At 46.1% G+C, this 18,921-nt stretch overlaps 1 protein-coding gene across 1 annotated transcript; it reads right to left on the reverse strand.

Moving 5' to 3' along the window:
* Positions 1 to 13,203: 13,203 nt before the first annotated feature.
* On the reverse strand, positions 13,204 to 14,301 carry LOC100940677 (melanoma-associated antigen 10-like). Its single transcript, XM_023507584.1, has 2 exons — positions 14,160 to 14,301; positions 13,204 to 14,018 (listed from the first exon to the last, which is right to left on the reverse strand). Exons 1-2 carry the CDS (start codon positions 14,299 to 14,301, stop codon positions 13,204 to 13,206), a joined length of 957 nt encoding a protein of 318 aa, XP_023363352.1.
* Positions 14,302 to 18,921: the final 4,620 nt, after the last annotated feature.

Below are 18,921 nucleotides of genomic sequence, written 5' to 3' on the forward strand. Positions count from 1 at the left end.
CAAGGGTAACAAAGTGAGACTCTGTCTCAAGGGGGAAAAAAATAATTGAAATCATACAAAGTATATGCTGTGGTTTGAATGTGTCCCCAGAAAGGATGTATAGGAAACATAGTCCCCAGTGTGAAAATGTTGACAGGTGGGGCCTACTGAGAGACATTTAGGTCATGAGGGCTACAGCTTTTAGCCTCATGAATGGATGAATGCTTGTGATGAAAGGGCTTGAGGGTGCAAGCTTGAACCCTTGGCCTCTCTCACCATGGCATAGTGCAGCAAGAAGGACCTCACCTAGTATGGATTCCTCAATCTTGGACTTCCCAGCCTCCAGAACTCTGAGCCAATATATTTGCGTTTATTATAAATTATCCTGTCTGTGGCATTCTGTTATGGCAGCACAAAACACATGAGGACAATGTTTTCTAACTTCAATGGAATTAAACTAAAAAATATAATAAAAGAGATATCTGTGAAGTCTCCAAATATTTGTAAATTATACACATTTTTGCTAACCCATGTTTTGAAAGAAATTATTCAGAGAAATTAGAAAATATTTTCAACTTAGAGGAAAATACAATATATCAGAACTTTTGCAATTCAAGCAAAAACATGGATAAAGTGAAATTTATGTCACTATGGGCTTATATTAGAAAGTAGCCCACATGACAAAATCCCAAAACTACAGATGTTGGTGTGGATGTGGAGAAAAGAGAACACTATTGCACTGTTGGTGGGAATGCAAGCCAATATGTTCCTTTTGGAAAGAAGTTTGGAGAACACTCAGGGTTCTAAATGTAGATCTGCCGTTTGATCCTGCAATTCCTCTACTAGACATATATCCAAAAGACCAAAAATCATTATGTAACAAAGATATTTGCACCAGATTGTTCATTGCAGCTCAATTCATAACTGCCAAGTCATGGAAGAAGCCCAAGTGCCCATCAACCCATGAATGGATTAATAAATTGTGATATATGTATACCATGTGAGTAGGTCACCAGCCCCTTATACTGAAGGTGGCAGGTTTGAACCTGGCCCCAGCCAAACTGCAACAAAAAATAGCGAGGTGTTGTGGCGGGCACCTGTAGTCCCAGCTACTCAGAAAGCTGAGGCAAGAGAATGGCCTAAGCCCAAGAACTGGAGGCTGCTGTGAGCTGTGACAGCACAGCACTTTACCAAGACAAAGTGAGACTCTGTCTCTAAATAAATAAATAAATAAATAAATAAAGATGGAGACTTTACCTCCTTTATGTTTACGTGGATGGAGTTGGAACATATTCTTCTTAGTAAAGTATCTTAAGAATGGAAGAAAAAGTATCCAATGTACTCAGGACTTTTATGAAATGGATTTATAATCACACTTTCATAGGAAAGATAAATCACAACTATAGTCCAGGATGCAGGAGGGAAGAGGAGGAGGATGGGGGGGGGGAGGGAGGAGGCTTAATGGAGGGAGGGTAAATGGTGGGGCCACACCTATGGAGCATATTGCAAGGGTACATGTCAAATCTATCAAGTATAGAATATAAATGTCTTGACACAACAAGTAAGTAAATGAGGTGAAACCCTATATTAACTACTTTGATCTAAGCATTCCAAATTGTATATAAAATCATTACATTGTACCCCATAAATGCATTAATGTATTTATGATCTGTGTGTATATGACTTAATTTTTTTAAAAAAAGAAAGAATTCAAAGCAATAATCTAAGCTTCCACCTTCAGAAACTACAAAAAGAAGGGTAAAACAAATCTAAGGCAAGGAGAAATATGGGAATGATATAGATAAGAAATTGACAAAATTACAATTAGTGAAACAATGAATACCAATGTAACAAAAAACTGTTTGTGGGTTTTTTTTTTTTTCCTGAATCAGCCCCAGAAATTTTAAAACAGGGTGTTGGGAAGCAACGGCTTTGGACACAGCTATAAGTATAGGAAACAATACAGAAACGGCGAGGGATATATGATACAGTCTTGAGAAAGGGCAAAAATGACCAAACTCATAATAAAACCATAAAATTAATAAATATCTTATGATCTACTAGTAATGCCAAAATGTTGAAAAACTGTGGAATAGCCCACAAATCATTTGAATATACAGCAAACGCACATAAAGAAAACAAGGTAAGAACATGGAAAAACAAGAAACGCTTTTTATTTTGCAAGGGGAAAATGCTGGCTGAATACAAAATGGTGTTGGCGAGAGCAAGGTATTGGTAAAAATAATAGTGTTTACTAATTTCATTTTATCTTTTTCTTTGGAGAATGTGAACCCATATTTAAATGGAGAAAAATATAAATATCATAAAATGATCTCATTGCAAAGAAATAAATTATGAGCATATATTTTATAGCTGAGAGTCTTATAGAAACAATTTTGGATCAAAATAATTTAGTAAACCTCAGGGACTTATGAGTTTTAGAAAAAAAGGCTATGGAACAAAAGTAAAGAAATTTCTTTCAGGAGGAAAAAGGATGTGTAGTTCTTCTAACAAGGAAAAACAGGAACAAACAATATCTTGGTGAAAAAATTCCTGAGGCACAAAAACAATAAGACCATGACTGACTTGGTTAGGACAGAGTGGAAATGAAAACATCCAAGTGAAGGAATTGTGATGGCAGAAACGTTTCCCGAACAGAAGAAATATTAACAAAATCATGAATTATCGTTCTTTGACATGGTATTGACTTTGTGAAAGACAACAGTGTTAAAACTGAAGAAACTGTGAGCATGTACAATCATCTAGAAAGGAAAAAGCTGATCATTTTACGAAAATCTTTCACTCTTCTTAGGAATATCAAGCAGTGATTAAATAAAAATACATTTTTAGACATCACTTAGAATTAAGGACAGTAATGACTAAAGCACTTTTATTAAAAAACATATTTGCTTATTATGAACTCAGAAAAGAGACAACTAACATTGATAATAATGAATATAATCATAAATAATTTCTTCTGCCAAGATTGCCTACACAGAGTCTTTTATATAAATATCCGATCCAATTATGTCATGTAGAATACAGCTTAAATATAAACAGAATTTTCCTTTAAAAATATAAGTTAATACTTTTTTCTAGAGAAAGGGCTTTAAAAACTAGGTAGATTCTTCTCTGTAGCACTGTATTTGAAAGTATGAAAGAAGCACAGGTTGGGGGCGAAATGGACTACATGTAACATACTTAGTGTATTTCAAAGTATCTGTTTCTTTCTGGTTCCACCAAAAGTAAGCATAGCAGAGACTGAATAGAATTAAGCAAGAGGCTGATCAAAATTGGAAATAAACCATCCAAGACGTACATGTTTATTTTTGGTATCTAGAGCACATTTTTAAATATTTATATTAATTTATAATTATTAATATAATTCATATGTGGCTCAGAAGTGTTGGAAAATACTGAAAGCATAAATAAGAAAGGAAATCCTTTGTGATTTCCACTAACAAGAGAAAAATATTGTTGCCATTTTTCTCTATATTCTCCCAATTCTACGTATGTCTATATGAGCACAATGTAGCTTTCCCATAGTCTTCAATCCTGGTTTTAATTTGAAGAAGTTTGAAATGTTGAGATTTTTGTCATGCATAGATCAGTTTTAAATTCAGACTATAGAACTTCTGCTTCTGGCTCAGATGGAGTATTAAGAACCAAATTTATACATGTACTTGAAACAACTAAAAAAAACCAGGTAAAACATATGAAACATCATTTTTCAATGTATTGGACATCAGGAGACAGAAGGAAGTGATTTATGATTGGCCGGAAACAAAGGAGGCAAGCCGTTTAATTGCCCCCAGCATATTGCCTGAAGAGAGTGTGCAGATGGCAATGTACAAACCGGAAGCCTGATTGTATCCTTGAGCTGGGGACATGGGGTGGGGAGTTCAGAAAGACCAGAGTGACTAGAGCTAGCAGTACAGAATACTGAAGAGGAGAAAGGTACACAGAGAGATCTCCTGAGCTCACAGAAAGCTGGGAATAGTCCCCATGCCCACCAAGAAAAGTGCAAAAGCTCACAATTCACAGGACATTGGTTAAAGTACTCAGAAGGGTTTTGCCTTAGTGGTGAAGAAATATTGACCATAGACGAAACACTTCTCCAATGTCACATAACAAAGCTTAAAGCAAGATTCAAAGGGGTCATAGTATTTCCAATTAATTTTGTCTCAAAACAAAGCTCAAGAATATTTATTAACAAACACAAATATCCAGCACTCATCAGGTAAAATTCACCAATGTTTGACATCTAATCAAAATTACCAGCCATTCAAAGAAGCAGGACAGTAGGATGAATAACAGGGAGAATAATCAATTGATAACACTGACATACAAATAAGACAGATGATACATAGTAGATAAGGAAAGGAAAACAATTATTAAAACTGAATCCCATATGTTCAAGAAATAAGGGGAAAGATTAAACATACAAAATAGAGACATGAGACATAAAAACAAAGATTCCAAATGATCTTTGATGTATGAAAACTATAATGTCTGAGTTGAAAAAATATAACAGTGTGGGTTAATGGCAGATTAGACACAAAGATTAGAAAAAAAAAGTTGAAAATAATGAGTAACCCTTAGTAAGGTGAGAGGCAATTTCAAGTGGCACAATATAGATGCATTTGGAGACTCCTGAAAAAGAGGAACTATAGAGGATAAAAAACATTTGAAGAAATAATGAAAATTAGCCAAATTTGATGAAAACTATAAATCTATAGATGCGAGAAGCTAAAAGAATCTCAAGAGCAGGAAGCAAAACTATACAGCACCTAAAAATGATGAAATTGCTTAAATCCAGTGATAAAGGGAAAATCTTCAAAGTAGTCGGAGGTTAAAAAAAAATGCTACTTTCCCTCCTTAAGAGTAAAGATGAAGATGGCAGCATGTTTCTTGTGAAAAGCAATGAAGGCCAGAAAAGGGAGGAACAATATCTTTAAAACACTGAAAGAAAAATAAAATTGTCAACCTAGAATTCTCTACTCAGTGAAAATATATTGCAAAACAAAGGTAAAATACTATCTAGAATTAATCACCAACAGATGAACACCACTAGAAACATTGATGGAATTCCTTCAGGCAGACAGAAAATTAACACCAGAATTGCAACTATATGGGTAGGTATAAAGATGATTTTCTTATTAGGTAAGTGTCTTTTGAGATAATTGTTCAAAATAAAAATAATCACAATGTGCAGTGGAATATATAACATAAGTAGCTGACAGGCTAAGAGGGGAGAAGTGCGAGTTCTCTGTTGATTTTCATGTGTCTGATTGTTCTGAGTTCCAAAGGGTATGGCCAGGTGTCTCCTCTTTGTGCCCAAGGCCCTAGCGCAGTGAACAAGTAAGCCTACATATATCAGGCATTCAAGTAGTACTTGTCATTTGTCATGTGAACATATGTGATTGGAGGGGATGCTGTGCACTCTACACTCAAATTACTCTGCTCTGTTAAATAAGGAACTCATATAGGAGTCACTGCATCTTGTGTTGTTAAAGGTAAGTAAGCTACATATCTTAATAGATTGTATTCGTTTCCTTGTCACTTCGGCAAACTACCACAAATAGCATAGCTTAAAACAACACAAATTTATTCTTTTACAATTCTGGAGGCCAGAAGTCCAAATGAGTCTTATAGCACTAAAATTAGCATGATTGGTTCCTTCCAGCTTTTAAGGCTGCCAGCACTCCTGGGTTTGTGACATCATCACTCCAATCTTTCCATTCAGGGGTCACCTTTTTCTCCTCTGTCTTTCAAATTGCTATTTTCTTTTCTAAGGACTCTGTGATTCCATGTAGGGCTCACTTGCATAATTTATAATAGTCTCCATATCTCACTATCCTTAATCATATCTGCAAAGTCCCTTTTGCCAGATAAGGTCACATTAATGACTTCCAGGGATAAGGAAGTGACTCTATTTGATAGGTCATTGTTTAGAATGTCACATAGATCTTGGTTAAGATTAGGTCCTCTGAGCATCAGCAAGGAGATTGTGTGCCATGTCAGGGAGCACTATAACATGTCCCCAGGATATGTCCAAAATAAGGAAGTTCAAGTGGAAAGACGGGGAGAGGGCCTACAATGCTATTCACATTACTCAGTGAGGACAGGCTGTCAGGTAAAGGCAGGTGGAGCTTTCCCACAGGACAATTTGAAACAGCTTCAGGCCTAGAAAAATGGATGGATACAGAGTGAGGCTGGCGTGTTGGAGAGACAGTGGCCAGTCCGATGCTGAGAATGGAGGATACACGAGTAGGTAGGATGACAGTTTGTGTCTATGTCTGTTTAGGTCAAGGGTAGGGCAACAAGGAGTTGGGAGAATAAGAAATGGCACAGTAAGGTCTGCTGGGGACGCAGACATTGGGGACCAGGATTTCTTGGCAGTTCCAGACAGCCAGGAGGCAAAGTTGGGATTCGGTGCCTTGGGCAGAATGGCGTCACACAGGGAGCTGCCCGTGCAGGAGGATGATGAGCCCACGTCTGAGGAAGGGTCTGCACCGAGCGTTCCCAGCAGTGCTCAGAGGGAGCCCTAGAGTTCTGTCCTGGGGTGTCAGGGCCCACTGCCTCAAAGAGGCAGAAAGGATACTGAGTGGACAAGACTGGGGGATTAGAGTCTTCGCTTCCCCCAGGCTGCTCTGCCCTCCTCATGTTCAGGGACTGGGTTTCTCTGGAAGGCTGCAGTTGGAATAAGAGGTTCCATGTCTGAGATTTGGCAACCATCATACACTAGGTAGACATGAGAAGCATCATGGGGTCCCAGCTTCCAGGTACCTGGGTCTAGGGTTGCCTACAGCCCCTTGCCGGGTTTGTCATAGGCAATTTTAGTTATTACAGGGATTCCAGTCTCATAAAACTAGGTTAGAGGAGATAAATGTCTGAATGTGAGTGAGTGTACACTAAATTGTGGACAAGGATGCCAACATAAGAGTACTAAAAGTAGCCTGAGATAGTACACATGAAACCAAAAAAGTGTGATCTTTACACATGATATGAACCACAAAATGCAGTCATAGGCACAGGCATTCACAAACACACATTAGGAAATACAGGATAAATTTATCTGAGTGGTAAATTTCTGGTTGAGTACATTCTCTCCTTGAAGTCTTCCCTGGATTTATTAAACTTTGTGTCATTTTAGTTTCCAGCTACGCTTGCAGGATTGGGGCAGGTATCCTGAAGCATGTGGGCCATATCTTCACAACACTCAGTTTAACTAAACCTGCAGTCTCTCATGACTCCTATTGATGCAGCCAAAACTCAGGTCTGGCCCATGCCCCATCCCGATAGACACACCCATTTCCCTACCACCTCCGGGACACCTCCACCTTAATGGGCCACAGCACCTCCCCATTCTGCATTATCCACACTGACCACATCTTCCACACTCTTCCTTGTCCAGTCACCACCATGTCGTCCTCCTGCCCCCATTCTCAGCTGTGGGGAGCAGCTTCAATCTACAGCAACCCCACAAGTCAGATCATTAAAGACTTTCTCCCATGATTTCACAGACCCCAACTTCCTGAAACTCTCGCCTGTGTCTCCACCTCACCATCCTTCTCCATGAGACTGAATTAACTAACTTGTCATTCCTTTTGTTTTGTTGACTTGGTATTTTTCCTCAATAGATCTTCAATAAGGGTTTGCTGGAATGAATGAATGAACAAATCAAAATACCAGAGGGTCCCACTGGCTGTTCAAAGTGTGAAGCCTTGCCCCCCACAGGCCTTCTGCCTTCATGGGTGAAACCCAATGTGCCACAAGTGCTCAACTGACTTCATGGAAGCTGTCCGTGGAAACTGTCCCTGAGAGTGTCATTGTGGATGTCTCCTCCCCAGGGCCAAACACCATCTCGGACGTGTGGGGGCTCCCAACAGGTGTACGTACATGATGCCTCCTGCACTGGGGTCCCCACATCCCCAACAGTTGGACAAGGAAGGAAGCCACCTCTCTGGGGTTTCCACCCCCCTGCAGATGTCTGTACCACAGGCCAACCCTCTAGCCCCGACAGTACCTGGTGGCAAAACAGGCTGGCTGTCATAGCTGCAGGGCACCTGCCCCCGTGGGTGCCAAGAACTCAGAAACCACGGGAGGTGGTGTGAGGCGGGGGCACCATGTGGGTCACTTTTCAAGACCCAGCCCCCCATCTGCAGAGTCTGGGGGTAATCAGCCCCAGGGCATCCTTCCTGCCCCCCCCCCATGCAGCCACACTGCTGCTTTCTGCCATTCACTGGTTCCTTGCCTGTTTCAGCTCAGTCACCAACTCACCCACTCACACAGCAGGGTTTGAGGAGGCCCGGGGTACAGAGGGGATAAAACCCTGCCCCCCAAAACATCAAGACAGCTCTCAGCCTGGGTCCCTGGCAAGGCCGCACTGGACCCCCAGAGTGGTCAGGGGACTTCAGGGTACTCACCCGGGGAGCATCTATGCTCCTCCCGACAGAACTGGGGGTTCTAAGGGGGCTGTGATGTCTGCATCCACACAGTAGTCCCACTCCCTCAGATGGCACTGCAGCTTCCAGCTGGGGATGATGGTCCCAGGATTCCCCAAGCCTCTTCATGTGCCTCCTCCTGTCCTCCCTCCTCCTTCTCTCCCTCGGGTCCTCCCCACCGGGCTGATCTCTGGAGGCAGAACTGAGTGCCAGCCTGCCTGGGGCTCTGTGGCCTGGCTTTGCATGTGGTCCCTCTCACAGACTCCGGACACTGCTCTCCCCTGGATCCCCCCAACACCCCTCACTCACTGAGCTGTCCTGTCTGCTCTCCTTCCTCAGCTTCTGTTCAGTCTGATGAACTCTTTCCTTCTCAAAAGGGAAAAGTATGTTGACATTTCAGAGGTTTTAAGCATTTATGACTTTATGAGAATGTGAATTGGTACAGAGTTTTTGGAATAAAGTTTTAGAAATATTTATATTTATGAAATGTTAAACTATTTGCACTCTTTTCATTTTAACTCAGTGTCCACATTAATGTTTTTCTTATAAGAAAACTTTCATGGTTGCCCAAGAGTTCATATTTCAGCAGTTCTTAACCTGTGGATCGCAACCCGTTTGGGGGTCAAATGACCCTTTCACAGGATTGCCTAAATACATCCTGCATATCAGATATTTACATTATGATTCACAACAGTAGCATAATTACAGTTACGAAGTAGCAAGAAAAATAATTTTATGGTTGGGGATCACCACAACATGAGGAACTGTATTAAAGAGTCTCGGCAGTAGGAAGGTCATATGGAGAACCACTGTCATATTTAAAGATGTTGATTTCACTTGATTCACGATAGAGCTAATGAGAAACAACGTGTGTGTCCTAAGAAGAAATACTTTAGTTAATTACAGTGCGTATATACCTACTGTAGAGTTCTAGAAAATACTTTCAAAAGTGAGGAAGAGCCATATGCACTGTCATGGAAAGATGCTGTGTCCACTTTATGAAGTGACATAGGCTACTGGCAGATAAGCATGTACATCACTATTCATGTATATTAATGAAAACAATATATTTATATAGTGTATCTGTCAATGAAAATTTTAAAGTCAGCTTTAAAGTAAGACACACTGAATTGTTACTTGTGGTGTTCATGAGGGAGCTTAACTATATAAAGGGAGAAAACTGTGAATTATCTGTACTTTTAGAACTTTTTACAGTAAGAATATGCACAGTAATTAATTAATTAAAATTACTTTTTAATTGAAGTATTTATATAGACCCAACAACAGAAATAGTTTGAGTAGCAACAAAGGCTGCTTCCTCCTTGTGATACCTCATCTTTCTTTTCTTTCTTTTTTTTTTTTTTTAGACTGAATCTCACTCTATTGCCCTGGGTAGAGTGCTGTGGCATCATCGTAGCTCACTGCAACCTCAAACTCCCGGGCTCAGGTGACCCTCCTGTGTCAGCCTCCCTAGCTGAGATTACACATGCCCATCACAATGCCCAGCTGGTTTTAGAGATGGGACCTAGCTCTTGCTCAGGCTGGTCTTGAACTCCTAAGCTCAAGCAATCTACCCATCTTGGTCTCTCAGAGAGCTCGGATCACAGGAGTGAGCCTCCGCACCCTCCTGATCCCCCATCTGTCATGGAGTTGCTTTGTTTGCTGTGAAAGGAGGGAGAAAGTGTGGAAACATGAGCTGATCCGCCAGTTCCTGGACAGGACAAACAAGGCTTCTGCTCACGATTCAACTTGACCCTTCCTCATTGCAAGTGGACTTGCAGTGCTCCCACAAGTCCAGGAAGGAGAGGAAGGCAAGGTGTGGGCGAGTACTATAATCTCTCCCATAAACTGTTGCATAGTAGGTGCTCAGCAAAAAGCCAGGGTTCTAACTTATGACACAACCCTTCTCATTTCTAGGAAAGTTTCTGAAAAGGCCAAATTTCCCTTGAAGTTCTTCAAATTTTCAAAATCTACTGTGTGACAGGTGCTTTCAAATACAAGATCATGTCTAATTTTCAAGTGATTGTACATTTTAGCAGGAAGGGTTCACTTTCTTCACTCAATGCATTATTCTGCACTTCCCTCTGTAATAACATCTCTAATCTTAGGACGCTGAGAATTTTCTCCTTCCCTTGGATGCTGGGGCAAAATCCTAACCTTTGAGTCTCTGCTAGCCTCCACATGACTGCATGAACACCTGTACAGGAGTGCTGAAAACCAGTCTTTTCGTGTGGGCAGAAGCCAGATAGGAGGCGGTAGATGGTTAATTGTTCTTTTTTATCAGAGATGACCCAAGGAATCACTTTCACCTCTTGGGGGATTTGAGACATTTAGAAATTCAGCCTCAGTAGATGTTTGCTTCATAGAGATTTCTAAAGTCTCTCCTCATCTAATATTCATGAGGGAGGCTTTGAGTTTTAACCATTCATCTGTAAATAAGATACCCTGTTAAATCTGATTTCTGTATCATGGTGGTTTCAAACCCCTCTAACTTCAGGGTTATATCCCCCAAACAAACATATTCCAAATCATACTGTACTCATAGCCCATTTGGAAAATAGTGTGTGGGAGATAACCAGATAGGTAACCAGGTCTCTAAAAGGCATTGTCCTCATGCGAATTTTCATGTCAAAAGGGTTGTTGAGGTCATAGGGGTTCCAGAATGAGAGATGGGACAGCCAGAGGGCTTCTCTAGGGAGAAGGAATGCACTTTCTTAGGAGGAGAGCAGGTGTCTCTGGGCTAGTCCATAGGGACCAGCAAGTCACCCGTCAGCAGGGCAGGTTCCCGAGTCAGAAGGGACACGTGGGGCACCAGAGTAAGCACATTGTAATGTGGGAAAGTGTTGGGACTAGAAACAGATGCCCACACCTGTGCAGAGTAGCTCTCCAGGAACAAACCACAGAGAACCCCAAAGGCATGTGAGTCTTGCTGTCACCTCCTTTCAACCTGCCTTTAGGAGCTTGCCCTCAGGGCCTTCTTTGTGTCCCAGGGGGCTGTGAGGCAATGCTGAGAGGAGAAATGAAGTGGAACCAAGAGGTTAGCCTTATGCTGACCAGCAGGAGCAGGATTGGCGTGGTTATGGGCTCCAGGGGATTCAGGCCAGACATCCAGTCCCAGCCCCAGCACGTACTAGCCATATGACCCTTGAACATGACCAAGCCCTGTGAATAAGGAGTTCTTTACCTGACATGAGTTTGATAAGCTCTGTCCTGTAAGACCCTTGGAATGTGCAAAACACATGAAAAACCACCTGTGTCCCGGTTCTATAAGATTGGCAGTTATTTCTAGTATTATTTCCTTCCAAACCCTACCACCTTCTCCTCTGAAAAATGTATTTTTCTTTTTCAGATCTGACAATAGGTAATGCAAGACGACACAAAATATCAAATCAGTCAAAAATATTGTTTTGTAAATACAACTCAGTGAAGCTTCACTCCAAGAGAATCTATTATTTAATCTGAGTGTGGGGGAGTCCTGCCCAGCTGGATGCAGGTCTGAATCCTGGAATTTGAGTCCAAGACCAAGTCCTCCCCCCCAGCTGCTTTTCCTTCCAACCCATGATTTTTCACTCCCACCCCAAATCTAGCCCTTGCTAAGAATTGTTTAAATGACACTAAAGGGAACCTAATTAAAATATCCTAAGGAAGTCTGCTCTGGCTTTCCCAGACCAGGAAAGAGTATCAGTCTAGGCTTGAGGACACCACTTCAAAGAAACCTCACTACATTTACATGAAAATCCCCACAGGCAATGGGGATAGTGCTGGGTTCAACCACAGTGGGACACCAGGGCAGGCCACCTTCCCACCTGCCCCAGGTGGACATTTCCCTGCTTTTAGCCACCATTCAGATGGAACTGCTTAGGGCAGTTTTCCATTCCAAGCTTTCATTTCAGCCCTAAGTCGTGAGTTACACTCTCTGAAAGTCTGGGGCTGCCACTGCCCAGTTTCCTTGTGACTAACTCCCACAGAAGGAAAGTCCAGTTTCCCAAAGTCCCCAAATCTCCCTGGCTTAGCACATTCACTATTAAGTGCTCTCTCCTGGAGACCCATCCCCTCACCCTCTTTTCCTTACCCTCTAGGTCTTAGAAGGCAACTCACTACCTTCCTTATGTGACTGCAGCTCCTAGACTCTGCCATCCTGTGGGGCTGCGTAGACTAGTCTCTCTACTACTAAGAGTCTTCCAAAGGGCAGGTGCTCAGTGAATGGTTGGGGAATGAATTCATCAGTGAATAAATGTTTCATTTATTATAATTTAATTTTGACTTGAATAAGCTTACAAGATCCAGATACATATATTTTTCATTTTACAGAACAACATACTAAAAATGTAAAGTAAAAATTAAATATCATTTAGTTTTTTCTCTATTTCTTGACCCCATTTATTTTACTCCTGACTTGTTTCACATTTCCAAGGAAGCTTCTATTTCAATGCTATGTTATCTTGTCCCAGATCACAAAATAAAATGGAAGATTTCCCAATTTGTATTATATAACAGCAAAACATTTAAACTGAATAAACGGCAATATATTTGTGAGCAATGTCATTTGTAAATCCAGATCTTGAAGTTAATTAAGCCTTCTATTAAAAGAAATATTTCAAAAATACCATAAAGAAAAAAAATCCTAAGTCACACATATTGAACACTAACACAACAATGTCATACACTCAAGAAGTTATACAAAAAGATATTATACCCCAAGTTCCACCCTGCCTCTCCTCGATTTAGAATGGTGATTATTTTCTTCCAAGACAGAGTGAAGCATCTTCCTCAAACTTTACTTGGGGCAGGGCCTTTTGGTTGTGGCCCTGCAGAGTGCACGGGGCCAGGCACCCCAACTGGGTCTGACTTCAACTTTTGCTTGGCGTCTTGCTTCCTCATCTCTCAAAGCCTCTTCATACCACACAGGAAAGGCACTGGGGACGGTATCATTGACCTTGGCCACAAACTCCAGGATTTTCATCTTGCTGGTTTCAGCACAGACCCTTGGACCCCACAGGAACTCATAGCGGACAGGATCACTGAAGGGCACCTGCCGGTACACCAGGTAACCTTCCTGCACCCAGTCGTGGGTGATCAGCTTCCGGGGTTCCCCATAGATGGAGTGCTCCTGCCCAGCCTGCACCCCCATCACACCCAGGACTTCCCAGATGACCTCCTCTGCAGCACAGTTGCCCTCCAAGAAGATCACACCCAGGACATTTATCAGGAGGCCAGTCTTGGGCAGGCTCTGGTAATCATCCAGCATCCCATCATAGGTAAGGCCCAGGGCAATGACAAGGTCATAGGAGTGACCATCAGGGTCCACTTCCTTCACATCAATGCCAAAGACTAGATTCATGCACTCAGATGCTTCCTTGAAGATCTCAGAGAAGTGATCTCTGTAATCTTTGATGACATCATTCAGCATTTCTTCCTTTGTTATCAGCTCCTTTGTGCGATACTTAAGGAGCAGGAAACGAACCAAATCAGCAACCTTGTCATTTATGCCTTCTCTAATCAAGGTCTTGGCAACTGGACGGTCCTCAGAAGTGCTTGGACTTGCCTCTTCACGCCTGCTGGAGCCCTGATCTGATTTAAGTGAAGCAGTAGCTTTCATGCAAGTGGAGAAGGAAAAGGATCTCTGAGGACCCTTGATAGGACTCAGCATCCCAGCAGCAAAAACCTCCCTGGTGGTGTCCAGGATCAGAGAATAAGAGGAGAAGGAAGACGAGGAGGAGGGGCAACTGGATAAAGTGGAAGAGGAAGGGGCAGCTGCTGCCCCCTCCCGAGCCCTGGCACCCTGTGCACCCACAGGGCCCTGTGCCTCTCCTTGGGCCTGAAGGCCTTCCTCAACTGAGTGGCGTGGAACCTTGGGATAGTTGTGGTGATGCATGATGGCTCTGGTCAGGAACAGCAAGCAAGACTATGGCAGGCAGGAGCTGGGTTATGGGGATACACAAGCCTGGGGAGAGAGGGAGCATGTCAGTGGTTTTAGGTGGTGCTCAGGGGCCTCCCAGGACTCCTGTCCTCCTGGTCAACCTGTCCCCTGAGCACCTGAAAGAGGAAGTGGGATGGCTCCTGACGGTGAGTGAGTAGGGTTGGGCACTGTGGAGTTCTGGGGAGGGCAGGGCCCTTGGCACACATTCAGGGCTGGTAACTGACCTTGACTCTGGGCACTGCCTGGGCCTCCTCTGTGACCCAAGGACACTGCCTCAGACCAAAGTCTCCCCATGTGTTCCTGGAGCCCACATAAGAGGAAGTGAGGAGCCCTCAGGGGGCAGATACATTCATAGTCCCAGGTTCTCCAGCACTTCCAGGAGGGTGGGCCAGTCTCTGGGGTCCCCAATGTTCTTGGGTGGCTGGTCCCCTCTGTGACAACTCAGAGCCCTCACCTTTCTTCTGTGGACCCTATACCCCACCCCTCTACTGGCCTGACGAACTCTCAGAACAAGGGTTCACATCCCTGAGATGGAGCAGAAGGTTATGTGTGGGGCCCACATCTGGTCACAGCTACCCAGAGCATCCCAGGAAGGATGCCAAGAGGTGACCAAATTCAGTGGAGTCCGTCTGTCCTAGACATGGAAATGGGGGGCTGTCACATGCAGGCACCATGCTTCAAATCCTCCCATGGCTGACAGAAGAGTAAGGGAAAGATGGGTCTAGCACGTTCAGGTGTGAAGAGTCCCCTCCGTCTTCCCTCAGGATACTCACCTTGATCCCTGTAGTTTGCGAGTACTCTCTCTGCTGACCTGAGTTTGCTTCTCTGGGCAAAGCCTCCCGCCTCTCAGATTCCTAAAGTGGAATTTAGGCAATGTCACATCTGTCTCCCTTCTTCAACCTCTACCCTGACTTGAGTCTCCTGGGACTGACAGCAGGGGCATGGGATGCTAAGTAAGGAGCCTCCGATTTAGATTTCAGGGACTTCACCTTAGCCCAGACAGGTCTCCTGTGCAGACCTGAGCCTGGCCTCTTGGAATCAAGGCCCACACCACCTTCAGACTTCATTCCCCAGACAAATGTCAGAAATGGCCCGCCTGGCAGATCAAGCTATCTTTGCACGGGGCCTCTCAAGGCCAATAGCCATGGGAGAGTGTCAACCCTCCATGCACCCTGAGCTTCCTCATGGCTACTAGTAAAAAGACCAGAGACTCCTCCCTCTTTTGTATTGGGTCGAGTCCCCACCAAAGCCCTTAATTTTTGAGACTCAAGAGACGGAAATGAGTTGGGGACAGAGCAGGCCTGCCTGAGGACTCCAAGGACTGAAAGTAGATGCTGGGCTCAGGTCTCTTTGGTTCTTTGGTGGGAAGTCCTTTCAGTTCCCCCTCAAGGCCCTCACCTTGATGCCTGGTGAAGCTTGGACCCCTGCACGCAATGGCCCTGAGTCACCCCAAATCTCACCAGGCTCTGACTCCCATAGTCCCCTGAGGAAGAAGCTGAGGGAGGGGAGGTGGGAGGGATTGTGAACAGACTGTGGAACTGCTATAGGGATGTAGCTGGGCTTCTCATTCCTTTGTTACAGCCCTGGCATCTATGGCCCTGAGTCATCCTGGATCCCAACAGGTTCTGACTCCCACAGTCCCCTGAGGAAGAAGTTAGGGGGAGGGGAGGGGAGAGGAGAAGGGTAGTAGACAAGGACAGGCTGTGGGGCCCCTAGCGGGATGTAGTGGGGCCTATCACTACTCCCTTAGAGCATGGGAGAGGGGCTCAGCCTCACATGGGTAGCCAGGGCCCACAGCAAGGCAAGGGCTGTATTATTGGAGTCCCTGTACCTGGGGTGAAGGCCTTTCTAGTCCTCCCTCAGTGTCTCACCTCTACTCCTAAAAGAGATGGGACCTCTCCCCTACACCAATCTGAACCAATCTGAACCCGGAACTCCGAACAAGGTCCTTGCCTGTCAGTCAGCCCGCCACATGCAGAAGTCTGTGGAAGTCACATCAGGTCCAACCCCCCACATATGGGACTTTCCAGGAATGGCAGAAGGGGTGGAACAGGATGGGGGCATGAGTCAGGAACAAGGGGGGTACTGTGGGGCCCCCTGTCAGGATGTACCGGGGCCTTTCACTCCTCCTTTATGCCCCTCCCTCTATGGCCCTGAATGGCCCCAGGTCTCACCAGGCTCTGACTCCTACAGTCCCCTGAGGAAAAGCTGGGGGGAGGGGCTCAGCCTCACACAGGTGGCCCAGGGTCTACAGCAGGGTTACAGCTGGATTATTGGGGTCCCTCTATCTGGGGTGGGGGCCATCTCTGTCCTCCCTCAGCATCTCACCTTCACTCCTAACAGAGCAGGACCCTCTCACCTCCCCTGATTTTAAGCCCGGAACTCTGAACGAGGCCCTTCTCTCTGTCAACACCCCCCCTCCCCCGAAATCAGTAGACATCACATCCGGCCCCAGTCCCCCACATACAGGGCTTCCCAGGACTGATTGTGGGGGGAACAGGATGGGGGATTCGGAAAGGGGGGTTGGGGTGAGAGGTCAGTGACCAGGATGGACTATGGGTCCACTGTGGGGATATAGCAGGGCCGCACCCTCTATGTGGCCCTGAGGAGCCTCCCGTCTCACCACGCTGTGACTCTAAAGGTCCCTAGAGGATGAAGGTGGGGGAGGGGCTCAGTCACACACGTGGGTACCGGGGTGGCCCAGCTTCCACAGCAGGGTGAGAACTGGGTTATTGGGATCCATCTACCTGTGTGGGGGCCCCCTCAGTCCTCTCTCAGCGTCTCCCTTTCACTCACGATAGAGCTGGGTCCTTGCCCCTCTGCGGATCTCAAACCTGGAACTCAGGATGGGGGTTTGGGGCTACCAGTCAGAAACAAGGATGGACGGTGGGGCCACTGTGGGGATATAGCAGGGCCTCTCACTCCTCCCTTAGGGCCGTGCCCTCTATGTGGCCCTGAGAGACCACCTGTCTCACCAGGCTGTGACCCTAACCGTCCCTGAGGAAGAAGATGGGGGAGGGGCTCAGCCGCACATGTGGGGCCCGAGGTGGCCCAGCACCCACAGCAGGGCAAGCGCTGGGTTATTGGGGTCCCTCTACCTGTGTGGGGTCCCCCTCAGTCCTCTCTCAGCGTCTCCCTTTCACTCCTGACAGAGCTGGGCCCTCGCCCATCTGCCGATCTCAAACCTGGAACTCTGAACACGGCCCTGGCTTCTCTCAGCGCCCCACGTGGAAGGGGGGGTCACATCTGGTTCAGCCTGCCACCGATGGAGCTTCCCAGGGCTGCCCCAAGGGACGGGACAGAACACCCAAGGCTGCCCCAAGGGACGGAACAGGAGGGGAGTTGGGGCAAGTGGTCAGGGACCAGGATGGATCGTGGGGCCACTGGGGGGATATAGCCGGGCCTCTCACTCCTCCCTTAGGGCTGCGCCCTCTATGTGGCCCTGAGTGGCCACTCATCTCACCAGGCTGTGATTCTAACGGTCCCCGAGGAAGCCGGTGGGGGAGGGGCTCAGCCTCAGACATGGGGCCGGGGGTGGCCCAGCGCCCACATGAGGGCAAGCACTGGGTTATTGGGATCCGTCTACTTGTGTGGGGTCCCACTCAGTCCTCTCTCAGCGTCTCCCTCTCACTCCCGACAGAGCTGGGTCCTCGCCCCTCTGCCGATCTCAAATCTGGAACTCTGAACACGGCCCTGGCTTCTCTCAGCCCCCCACGTGGAAGGGGGGCTGTCAAATCCTGCCCAGCCTGCCACAGATGGGGCTTCCCAGGGCTAACCCAAGGGACAGGACACCCAGGGCTGACTGAAGGGACTGGACGGAACAGGAGGGGGGTTGGGGTGAGTGGTCAGGGACCAGGACGGACCGTGGGACCACTGTGGGGACATAGCGGGGCCTCCTGCTCCTCCTTTAGGATGGCACCCTCTATGTGGCCCTGAGTGGTCACCGTCTCACCAGGCCCTGACTCTTAACAGTCCCCGAGGAATAAGGTGGGGGAGGGGCTCAGCGCCCACAGCAGGGCAAGCGCTGGGTTATTGGGGTCCCTCTACCTGTGTGGGGTCCCCTTCAGTCCTCTCTCAGCATCTGTCTTTCACTCCCAACAGAACTAGGCCTTCGCCCGTCTGCCGATCTCAAACCCGGAACTCAGGATGGGGGATTGGGGTGAGCTGTCAGGAACAAGGACGGACCATGGGGCCACTGTGGGAATATAGCAGGGCCTCTCACTATCCTCCCTTAGTGCCGCGCCCTCTACATGGCCCTGAAGGGCCACCGTCTCGCCAGTCTGTGACTCTAAGGGTCCCCGAGGAAGAAGGTGGGGGAGGGGCTCAGCCGCACACTTGGGGCCCGGGGTGGCCCAGCGCCCACAGCAGGGTGAAAACTGGGTTATTGGGGTCCCTGCACCTGTGTGGGGGCCCACTTAGTCCTCCCTCATTGTCCCACCTTCACTCCTGACGAACCGCGTTTTCTCCCCTCTGCCGATCCGAAGCCCAGACCTCTTTGTAAAAAGCCCTCACGACTCCGTCAGCCCCCCACGCGGAAGTCGGTGCACGTCACATCCCGCCCCAGTCTCCCCACCT

Source organism: Otolemur garnettii, unplaced genomic scaffold (assembly GCF_000181295.1).
Source record: "Otolemur garnettii isolate 467f Iridium unplaced genomic scaffold, OtoGar3 scaffold00190, whole genome shotgun sequence".
NCBI classification, from domain to species: Eukaryota; Metazoa; Chordata; class Mammalia; order Primates; family Galagidae; genus Otolemur; species Otolemur garnettii.

Excerpts from the sequence above, each read along its gene's own strand:
- LOC100940677 (XM_023507584.1), bottom strand. The coding sequence starts at position 14,301 with ATGCATCACCACAACTATCCCAAGGTTCCACGCCACTCAGTTGAGGAA. Across the intron at positions 14,019-14,159 it reads TGCCCCTTCCTCTTCCACTT|CTACTGCTTCACTTAAATCA; the intron begins TATCCAGTTGCC and ends CTTGCATGAAAG.